The 12533-nt window shown below is 35.2% G+C and overlaps 1 protein-coding gene across 1 annotated transcript in view; it reads left to right on the forward strand.

The window, feature by feature from the left end:
• Window positions 1–12533, forward strand: part of LOC150090085 (uncharacterized) — a 460543-nt gene that overhangs the window by 359122 nt on the left and 88888 nt on the right. The window contains exon 17 of the mRNA XM_090389755.1: window positions 2770–3970. Within this exon, the coding sequence (XP_090245881.1) occupies window positions 2770–3970 (1201 nt within the window). The remainder of the gene's footprint in view (window positions 1–2769; window positions 3971–12533) is intronic.

A 12533-nucleotide genomic window follows, 5' to 3' on the forward strand; every position in this document is an offset into this window, starting at 1 on the left:
TTTGACAAGTGGGAATAGAGATGAGAAAAAGTTGTGGCCAGTGGCTTTGGCAAGAGATCAGAATGCTTGATTACTGTTTGCACAAGAATCAAACTTTCTACTCATACTGTTCAAAAACTAGTTTGTACTGATTAATAACTGGATTCCAATTGTTGTGAGCTTTCGTTTAGGCAGAAAATGAATCTGGAGATTTGAGTGCAAGCCAATTGCAATATGCAACATTCTTATCTTGAACAGCCTTAGTATATTTATTGGTAAAGCAAGGTTTAGATAAAGGACGAGAGTTTACAGTGGAGTATGGAATGAAAGATCCCTACAAGAATAATTTCACTGATGCGATATGAGCAAATGTTAACATGAGAAGATTTGAAAAAGTAATCTGACCAAGGAAAAGAAGAAAAAGAAATCTCATAGATCATCCCATTTTGCATTCTTGTAATGCCAAACAATATGAGGTTCAGAAGGGCCACAAGAGAAAAGGGTCCGTTGGAGAAGAGACCATCACCAAGTTGTGATCTGAGTGCCTAGAGGACCACTCACCTTGACTGTGTATTTAAAGAGGTTATTTTTGAGAAAAACATCAAGAGTATTGGCTGTGTTTGGTATTCTGGTAGGTAAGTGAACAATCTGTGTGAGGTCATTAGTAATTGCAAAAGCCCTAGCATCTAAACAAGCTAGGTATGTGTGACTGGAAAAGTGAAGCCAGCTGTAGCTGTGAACATTAAAATAAAAAAAGGAAAATTACCTCACTGTTAGGAAAGTTGGACTGGAGAAAGTCAAGTTTCAAAGAAAGGAAGTCAAAGAGTTCCAAGTGATTAGTGGAGCTGGGTGAACAATAGAAGCAGTAGATGAATTTAACAGAATGTGGTAAAGATTTTAAGCCAGAGAAGGTCAAAAAGAGGAGATTCGAAGAGAAGACATATGCATAAGTACAACCTTTTAAGGGAAAGGAATCATACAGCAAATAATTAGGACACTGAGACAAGCAGTGGTTGAATCAACCAATAATTGGAATTCTCTCAGAAAAAGTACCTTTGGTTTGGCTGACTGTGAATGGAAATGGACATCATTGTGATTGGAACTGAGGCTATGTATATTTGTGAAATGAACAAGGAATTGTTTGGCAGGTTTAGGTCTTTTCACAGATGTTTGTTCTATTAACTTGACTGCTCATAATGTATTCAGTAGTAAGAACAGGTAGGGAGGTCATGTATGAAGTAATGAAGTTTTTTGATATGGTGGCATATACTCAGCATATACTCAGCTCCTTGACATAATGTAGCCTTGACAATGCCCCTCCCCTGCATACACACTACTTGGGCTCCCCCCAGTCACTATCTGGCAGAGTAGAGGCAGTAAGATTATATACTAGCTGATCTTGGAAGCCTTCTACAGAGTTATTTATGAATTCAGTCTAGTAGACTATCTAGCAACTCATCTATGAACACCGTTTTAGTACTGTACCCTCAAAATGTAAAGATTGGATCTTGCTATGATGTCCATCATAACCTCAAAATACATCAACCATAATGCATGATGAAGAGATGCGAGGATTGCTGGAGCTTTGCTGCTTGGTAGACTAAACATGAGTTCCACCACTTCAAGCCTCCAATAAGCAATGTGGTGGTATTGCACCCATTAATGAGAGTCATGTGGCAACTAGTATTGTCTGGTAATATAGAAGGGTTGCATTACTCCATGTGGTGTGGATGCCACACCTCAACCCCTGCTTTTTTGGTTTGCACCTGGATGGTCATATCCATACACCCTGTACCATATTTAAGACTAGCACATGAGGGTTATACCCAGCATTACCCACCATCGTGATGGTGCAGATGGAGGATTTGATTGTCACAGAATGACCAGACTTTGCCAAAATCCGGTCCACTTGACTTGAGTGTCACCTGAATATCAGTTCCATCAGTGTTTGTCTCTGAGGTAGCAAGCCCTGCATGGCATACCAAGAGAATGTCTGTGATAGCCTCAAGGATTAGTTACTGTTGCAGGTCATTTAGATGTCATAATCTAGCAGCAAATAGTTTTTGCACTTACATATAAATTTCATTAGAAGATTTATATTAATTCCATTAATAAAAGTAAGACATTTATTGAAACATCTGAATATATTTTTAATTATTTTAAAGTATTGAAAGTAATGCTACGGTTATATTAAATTTATATGAAATTTGAGAAATTCTCAGTAAATACACAAAGCAAACTGATTTGTTAGAAATATGACCCAATGTGAGCAATCACAGACTATGATAGTCTCTGTGCATGGTAAACAGTTGGAAATCAGTTAATGAAATGGCAAACAACAGAGCAACAAAAAAATGAGGACCTCCTGTACTCTCAATTTGTCAAAGAATAAGTTTATTCAGTTAATGTAATGAAACATATGGTTATCATATGGATTTATTTTGTTCTAATGGAATGAACCTACAAATTAATCTATGAAAAACACTTGTGCAGACATAATAGCATCTAAGACAATATGACCTTAGATGCTAATTTTGATATTATAATAACAATACCTGTGCATACTGACCTGTCTGCTTTTCTTCGGTTAAACATCACACTAATAGAAATCAATTGCAGTTTTGCAATTGATTTATATTTATATTCCATACAGCTTTATGTTAAAGAAATTTACTCAGTTTATGAATTATTGTTATTTTGCTTGTGAAATTATGTTTAGACAAAATACATACATTTTGTTATTTGGAAAGGTTTATTTTTTTATCAATTACCTTTTTTCTTCCTGAATAGCATAATTCTTCATCGCTTACCTCACTGCCAAATGAAGTTATACAAGAACAGAGTGGAACACAGTCTGAAACGCATTCACCTCCATCTCCGAGAAGGCAAGCAAAATTGTCGGCACCTGCATTACCCTCACAGTCTGTCTCAGCAACAAGTACCTGCTCATCACAGTCATCTACTACGCCACCTGTGCTTACTTGTCCAGCTAGTAAAGTATCATCTTCTCAACCTGAACTACAAGTTCCACGTAAACTGACTGTTGCCACCAATTTGGAAGACTTAAAGCTGGAGTTACAGAAGCTACATAGCAACAGTAGTACTTCTTTAAGCATGAAAAATAACATTGAACAAGGCCTGCAAGCTATATTTTCTCAAGCTGTACCAGCTCAGACAATCACAACCTCAGCACATCCTCAACCCCAAGTTTTATCTCACATACATCCTTCAACAACTCCATCACCAGTTGAAACCCCTGTTTCAGGACCTCCGCCTCTGCTTAGTGGACCTGCACATTCTGTTTCCCAGCCTTCTCTTACAGGTGCTGTACCTTCTCAGATACCTGTTTCAAATGACTTCTTTTCTGTTTCCCATATAACAACTCCAACATGTAATGTGCCATCAGAAACTGATTATGCATTCCTTAATACTTCTGCAGAGGCATTTCGCATGGACTCTGAAAATAATATTCCTAATGATTCTGAAATTAAAATTCCTAATGATTTTGATGATCAATATTTAGTGTCTTCACAAGATGAACAATCATTACAACAGTTACCACAGACATCCATATCAGAACTTTCACTTTCACAGGCTGTCATTAACCCTTGTTCACTGTCACCATCAATTCAGAATATTTCATCTTATGTGCAATTATCTCAGCAGTCCTCTGTGTCTGTACCCTCTTTTGTTACATCACATATATCACCCACTAGCCACTCTGTGATTACTGTTGCCCCTGGATATTCACAGCCTTTGGTTATTTCTTCTACACGCAGTAATTCAGTATCTTTTCCATATAAGCCTGCTGTGCAAATTACTCAGGAATCAAGTCTTCCGTTGCAACAGTTACCTTGTCGAATGGCAATATCAGAGCTTCAACTCAATTTTGATTCTGCTGCAGAGAGCCAATGTTTGTCTGAAACAAAATGTGCTGATGGAATTACTGGATACTCTTCCTTTACTTCTGTAACAACTGATGGATGTGAAGGTAGCCTTACTTGAATTATGTTACTTGCATACAGATTACATGTTTTAATCATAAATACACCTTTAAAAAACCATTTTATTCACTGTTTGTGTATTTTAATTATATTTTACTAGTTTTACTAGTCTTGTTTATATATATATTTATAAATATTTATATATATTATATATATAATGATAAAGATGAGATGTAATGAAATTACTGAAAGTCTTAGCAAACAAGAAAGGTATTAAAAATATTAAACTGGATTATGGATCTGGGATTCTACAGAAAACGTAGAAAAAACCGGCAACCATAATGAAATATAGACAAAAATGTTATTATCAGTGTATTAGGTAAGGGAGCTGAACTGTCAGGTGTAATTACCATGGAAGAATTGAGAGCACCTGTAAGACAAAAAACAAATTACCTGAAATAAAATGCAATTAACATAAGCATAATTAATGTAAGTACCTAAAGCCGTGGGTCCTAGGACTTTAACTATATATATTATGCTTATGTTAATTGCATTTTATTTCAGGTAATTTGTTTTTTGGCATACAGGTGCTCTTAATTCTTCCATGGTAATTACACCTGACAGTTCAGCTACCCTACCTAATACACTGATAATAACATTTTTGTCTATATATATATGTGTGTGTGTGTGTGTATGTGTGTTTTAAAGGAAGCAACAGTTTAAGAAATTATTAATAATAATAATAATAACAATAGTTTATGGGACACTGCTATATGCAGAAAATACCCAATGACCATAATTGCTACAGAAGTTAGCAGTCGTGAAAGGCAATGTGCTAACATTAGTACTCGTAACGCTAATTATGAAGAACAAAGGGCGAATGGAACAGAAATTGCTATCATGGTGAACAAAAAAGGGAGCTAAGATAAAAAGGAGAAATAATAAGAATAACTTAGTGCTGTTCATCCTGTGACCTCAGTGCCTTTATCGATGGCCAGCTGCCGAAATCAGAGGATGAAACGGCAATAAGTGGGTAAAGCCTCTGTTTCTGACATGAAATACAGGCCACACATGGTACACGTGAATAATAGGTAGAGTTAGTTAAAATTTTAATTTTAATCATGAGGCGTGCATGTATTTCATGGCTGACCCAACAGAGGCTGGAAGTAAAGATTAAAAGAATAAAAAGCAAGAAATGGGATGATTTACTGAGGTCGTGTAGGTTGTGGCGATCTGTACTGCTGTGGGGTAATAAAAAGTTTAAACTGAATGTGGGCTGCAGTATATGGTATAAACTGGTGACCCCCTAGTGTAAGAAATCGGAAAAATTAAAATTACATAAATTAATTAAGTTGGGCTAGCTACCCCTTGCGTCATATGTTGGAGATGTATTAAAATAAATTAAATTAGCGAAGTAGTAAATTAAATTAGTAAAATAAAATTAATATTAATTAAATCAATTACATTACGAATATAAAAAAGGGGTTAGGGGTAGGGATTAAATACGTGAAGGAATTCATCACAGGATAGAAAGGAATAACAAACTAGCAAAGTTGCGGTAAATAGTCGCTGAACTTTGTATAGGCGAGAAAAGTGTTTTAAAGCAGAAAAGGAGCATCTCGGGTATTGCGTTCGGTAAACTAATGGCTCACGAGAAATAAAAATACAGGGGGTAGGAAAGCATAAAGAGTATTGAAGAAGACAAAAAGATGATGGTGCTAGTGCAGTTCGGGGTTGCTATACTTGTTCATATAGTAGGACCCTGAACATAGTTCTCTGAGTGTCCTTCAGGTGTTTAAGTATGGTATATGAAGATAAAAAATAAATAAATAAATAGATAGATAAAATAATAAATAAAAGGGTAAATGAATACTCCTATAGATAGCCAATCGGGGGATGCAAGTTTTCTACGTTTGTAAAATCCCAAAGAGGGGTATTGATTGTACATATGTACAAGCCTAACAGTTATGGAATATCAGTTAGCCATGATATTATTGATATCGATAGTACAGTTAATCAATTTTTTGCGAATACCGTAACATTAACACGTTGCCTTTCACGACTGCTAACTTATATATATATATATTTATTTATTTATTTTTTTTTTTCTATTTTACTAGTCTTGTTTATATATATATATTATATATTTTTTATTTTTTTTTTATTTACTATATAAGAAATCTTAGAGTAAGTAAAAAGTTTAAACTTCATTAATAAGAAACACTTTATAACCACTTTCTTTTTAAATGGTTTGTTGAGCTTAGGGAATTTTTAATTAGCCAAATGATTTCATCCAGAATAGATGACATTTCAAATTCACTTTGGAATTCATTTTTATGTACATTCAGATCCAGAATGTACATAAAAATTTGGAAGAACTGGAATTTGGGAAATTGGCTATTTTGGGAAAGATTCATTAATTTCAATTTAATTAGATAATCTTTCCTTTTATAGTTTAATATGGGGTTGTCTTTGATTAGTGAATTTTAGTTACATTCCTGAGGCATTTGTTTCTTGGTTAAAATCTCAGGCATAAAAATTTAAAAAAATTTAAAAATTTATTTTAAAAAATAATCAAAAATTTGCAGAGCAAATTATATACTGATTCACATATATAACTAATATAAATATATTTCTTGACTAAATGTCAGAGTATGAAAAGGCTATGATGAAGCCAACCAGCTTCGAAACGGTACCATCTGGATGGTGGTGCCCATCTGAGAATAAGTAACAGTAGTCTTCTCTACCAGAGAAGCGTTACTTATTTGAAGTAGTCATTATGAAGGTATTCACAATATGAGATGCATGTACTACCTGGGTAGTAGTAATTATGGAGATGCATTACCCATGCTTAGTGGCACCTCCATAGCCAGGTGGGCAGGAGCAGCAGTGCATAGCACACGCTTCTTGATTAGACCGGGGTTCGAGCCCTTGACCACCAAATACGGAGGATGCGGAAAGGTCAGGTAATGACCACCGCCAACCCAAGCACGGTACTAAGTACTATAGGTTCTAATATTTCTCGTGTTTGGGGTTCACATAAAAAAAAAAAAATAAAAAAATAATCCCGGATCAATATGGCCTTAGTTGCTAATGCTCCTAAAAACCAAATAACAACAACCCAACAGCCTTTTTATAACTAATATATGTGAAGATGTGTGCAATTTGCTCAGCTTCACCTATGTAACATAAAATGACATACAGTGAGAAAACTGCAGCAGAAGCACACTCTGTCATCCTTTCTCCCATTTTGAAAAGTCACTTTGAAAGGGTTAACAGTAAAATCTTGTTAATACAAACTCGTTTTATACAAAGTACTCGTTTATATGAAGCACATACCATTCCCCCGCAAAAGGATAGGCTTTTCTATGTAAATATATTCATTTATTACAAAATTCTGTTAATATATATTACAAAGTTCTCTTTCACCCTGCGAGAAATAAATATTGTGATTTTATACGTTTTCATACATTTAATACAAATCTTGGCAGAGCTATCCGATTATTGCCTCTGGCCACCCGGCTCCCTACTTCCTGAAGGATGGCACTGACTTGTTAGAAATTAGTTTTGTGCAAACAAAAGCAGTTTATGGTAGCTACAACATCAAATGCACTCTGAAAAACATCTTTCTGAAGGATGAGTTGTTAAATTAACAAAAGAATAAAAAGTTTTTTTCTAAGTTGTTTATATGCACTCCAGGGGAATAAGGTCAGTTGCAGTCGTTACCCCAGTTCAAAGTCTTTTGCTACCGTATACAGCAATCTAATTTTTGTCATTTTATCTGAGCTGATGTCTTTTTTGGAACTTGTGTCTTTAAATTAATTTAAAATTTGTTTATATTAAATCTTATCTAGCAGTGTTATGGTGACAAAATGTAAACGGACGGAATTAAAACTGGAAATTAAACTAAAAATTATACAAGAGACTGATAGGGTGGAAAGAAGCAAAATGGACATTGCAAAGGAATACAACATCCCTTTATGTACTTTACTACAATACTGAAAAACCGAAAAAGACTTGAAGTGCATGACACTGGAGCAGCGATGAAAAACAGGAAACGAATTTGTGGTGCAAAACACGAGGAGCTTGAAACAAAACTTTGAGTGGTACCAACAAATGCATGCATCTAATTTGCCAATATCGGGTCCGATTTTGCAAGAAAAGACATTATCTAGCTCAGCAACAAGGAATTAGGGACTTCAAATGCAGCAGTGGCTGGCTCCAAAGATTTAAAGATAGGAATAACTTGGTTTTGCAAAAAGTTTGTGGTAAGGCTGGATTAGTCGACAAAGAAAAGTCTGCAGACTGGTTGTGTTCTGTATGGTCCATTCTTGAAAAATATGAGGCAAAGGATATTTTTAATCTTGACGAGACAGGTTTATTTTATAATTTGCTGTTCGAGGAGAGTCTTGTCACTGTGGAAAATTTAGTAAAAAAGACTCGCTGTTCGGTTATGCTACAATTCAGATGGCAGTACAAAACTACACCCACTTATGATTGGCAAGTTTTTCAAGCCAAGATGTTTTAAAGCAATTAACCAATTTCCCTGTAATTATGAGGCCAATAGAAGTACTTGGTTTACACTCAAAATTTTTCAGTCTTGTTTATCAGAAGTGGACAGAAGAATGACTTCAGAAATAAGGAACATTTTGATGATTTCAGATTGTTGTACAGCACATTCTGCCGAGACACTTGAGTTGACAAATCTAGGGTTGTTGTTTTTACTCCCCAGTACCACCAGTTTAATGCAACCACTGGATCAAGGCATTATTTATAACCTCAAGAGAGCATACAGAGCCCACCTGATAAGGTACTCGATCTGCAACATAGAAGGAGGGAACAGTTTGCAGCCAAATTGGAATGTCTTGGATGCTATTCATAATCTTGTTATTGCTTGGGACAGTATTGCATCAAGTGTAATAATCAACTGCTTCAGAAAGAGTGGCTTTGGAGAGAATATCATTGAAAAACATGGTCCAGCAGACGAATGTGATTGCAACATTGAGGAATTTGAAGGAGCATATGGATTTTGTTGGTGAATTTGAAGAGTTTGTGAAGGTGGATGATGAAGTTGCTACCACTGCATTGCCAACACTAGAAGAGCTGCTGAGCACCAAACAAAACAATGATGTTTTTGTTACCAGAAAAAGTGAAGTGCACACACACTGCCATCTAAAAAAGATGCCCAAAATGTATTGAACATAATAGAGAATGTGTTGGCCTGCAATAACGTTGATAAAGAAACAACTATTGCATTTGATAATATCTGTGCTGTAGTTAAAAATGCATATAGAACAAAAACTGTGCAAACAACATTGGATTCTTTCTTTAAATTAGATTAATTTATTAAAAAGTTAACGGTTTGTATGTCTCCTTTTATATTAAGATTGTAATTCTTTTTACTGTTATACTAAAATATTGTATGTATCAAAATTTATACTGTACAATATTTTCATTTCTGTTATTTGCTTTTTTTAGTTTATCTTACAAATAAAATAAAACCTTTAAAAAATGTTATTCCTATTACTGTATTGTTAGACGAGGCTTTTTTTTATTTTATTTATATTTTATTTTATTATTATTATTATTAGTCTTAGATATACAATATCTACCAAAAAAAAACAACTGCACAATGTTGACACTTTTGGGGGACCTCGTTACTACAGACCTCGTTATTACAAAACATGAAAATTTAGGTCCCTTGAACTTTGTATTAACGAGATTCAACTGTAGTACTAAATTTTAATTTCTTTAGAAAATATTATATTTTTATTATAGCATATTAAAAATGTATAATTTCAAGTTAATTTTATGCACCTAGTTGTAAAAATTGATAAAATAAATAAATGTTCTATTTGTACTTGAGCACAACCACACAGATCAGAGGAGTTTGCAGCTAATCAATCCGATAAGAATATTATCAGATTTATTAGATATTAACTATATTTTGCACTTGTGTGAACTCAAATTACAGTCAACTCAAATGCATGTATTAATGCACTCCAACATTGACTACTTGACTATTTCAGGCTTTTGAATTGTTATGTGGCCATTTTCATAAATTTTGGTAGTACCGTGTATATAAATTTATGAAGGTCTCCATGGAATACTGACCTTACTACTTTCCCCAATTTGAAAATTTCTAGGTTTGGCTTCTGTTACTTATCAGAGTGAAAATGCTTTTTGAAAGTGCTTTTTCACTGAGTTGTACTTAGACAGTCTCGAGCAGAAGTATGGAGCTTTTCCCAAGGTGTAATTGCCAAATAGTTAATCCCAAGAAATTATCTTGTCATTGACTAAGCAGAAACCATAAATGCTGAACAAAAATAAGTTTCCTAAAACCCCATTCATTTTTAACTAAATATAAGGCAGAGTTGGAAACAAGCGCTTTCTGAAGCCCCTTAAAAATTGTAAATAAATTTAGATCTGTTTTGTGATCCTATATCTTTTTCCAGAATTTCAAACTTATATCTTAAAACTGTAAATTTTATAACCTCAATGATATGTACTAATTTGAAATGAAAGAACTAGTTTAACAGATGATGTATAAAATTTAACACTTATGCTATGCATAGGAATTTCTGAAAACTGCAACAAATAATACTAAAGAGGTGCTGACTGCTACCTGCATACAGAAAAAAGCACAAAGAGAAGACTGTTGAAACTACCTAATAAACAAAAAAAAAAAAAAAAAAAAAATAGAATAAAAATGTAAAATGCAATATAGGAGTTGAAGGGCAATCTTCCACACACAGGTAACATGATACACTAAGTATGAATGGTAAAACACTATTCTGCATGAATTATAAATAATTTATTGAATGGCAGTTGCCATTTTTTGTTGTATAGGTCAAATGAAAATAAACTACCAATTTCTATTTCCATTTTAGTAAAACCCAAAATGGAAATGAAAATATTGAAAAAAGTAAGAGGAGATTACCATTCAAACAGTCAGACAGGGAATCGCTAGTGGGTCACACCAGTGGCTAACTTTTCATAACCTGGAGCAAACCCTGCTTTTTATTTATTTATTGTATTGTATTAGGCAATCCCTGCCCACAGGACCTAATCACCGTTAAAAGGATCACACCATCAAAATCAGGAACGAATTCTCTTAAAGTCAAATTTGCCTCACTCGCTAACTGAGTGACTTCATCAATACCACCGACTTAACAGCATGTGTGCTAGGGTGGTCTGCATCTAGAACAGGCCTACAAACAAGCAGTAGTAGTAGTAGTAGTAGTAGTAGTAGTAGTGGCACTTGATGCAAGAAAGCAAGTGTAGGAGCTTATGCAGCATCAGCCAAAAAAAAAAAAAAAAAAAAAAATCACACCATACCCTCCAAATGCCTGTCCAGTTCCTCCTTAAATTTATTTAACCTATCAACTTCCACAACGACAGATGGAAGTTTGTTCCAGCAATTAACCACCCACTGGCTAAAGGCAAATTTCCGCACATCTATTCTACATCTATCCTTTCTTAATTTGAACTTATGTCCCCGTAGGTTCGTATTCTGAACAAGTGGGAGGATCCCATCAGAATTCAGCGTGCTCAACCCATTCAAGGCCTTATAGACCTCAATCAGATCACCGCGCAGGTGCCTAGTCTCCAGCCACTGCAATTTGCAGAATTTAAGCCTCTCTTGGTAAGAGGATCCCTTCATTCCCCTCACCAATCGTGTTGCTCTTCTCTGTACACGCTCAAGCAAATCTACATCCTTCCTAAAATGAGGCCTCCAGACCTGTACGCAGTACTCAAGGCGTGGCCTGACCATTGCCTTATACAGAGGGACAATCACCTTTTCCCTGCTAGCAAAATTCCTATATATCATTGACAAAACCCCATGACCTGCCCTAGCAGCCCGTCTACATTGCTCAGAAAACTTCATATCTGACTGCACAATTACTCCCAGGTCTTTTTCATTTTCTACCACCTTAAGTGTAGTACCACACAGTTGGTACGTTTCTCTGGGGTTACTTCTACCCATATGCAGTACTTTGCATTTGTCAAGGTTAAACTTCAGTTGCCACTTCTTAACCCATCTGCCCAAATTATCTAGATCCTGTTGCAGTAGCACACTGCCATTACTGTCATTAACAACCCTGCCAACCTTCGTGTCATCTGCAAACTTCGACATTAAGCCTGATATACCTTCATCAATATCATTGATAAATATACAAAACAACAGTGGACCCAACACCGAACCCTGTGGGACTCCACTAATAACATTAGTCCACGAAGAGCAGCACCCATTGATTACCACCCTCTGTCTTCTCCCACTTAACCATCCTTTTATCCATTGTAGCAACTTACCCTTAATACCATTCTGCTCCAATTTGTACAGTAGTCTTCCATGCGCAACAGTGTCAAAAGCTTTCCTGAAATCCAAGTATATGATATCAAAATTATTTTTTGCATCCAGTTCCTTTGTGACCACATCATAATAACCAATCAAATTTGTCAGACAAGACTTTCCCTTAACAAACCCATGCTGTGTCTGAATTATTGCTGCAGTCTTGTCTAGATGATCCTGCAATGCATCTTTAACCAGTGACTCCATTATTTTACCCGGAACAGAAGTTAAACTAACTGGTCTGTAATTATTCGTGT

The sequence above is a fragment of the Mastigoproctus giganteus genome, chromosome 2 (assembly GCF_048544385.1).
Source record: "Mastigoproctus giganteus isolate SK-2022 chromosome 2, ASM4854438v1, whole genome shotgun sequence".
Taxonomy (NCBI): Eukaryota; Metazoa; Arthropoda; class Arachnida; order Uropygi; family Thelyphonidae; genus Mastigoproctus; species Mastigoproctus giganteus.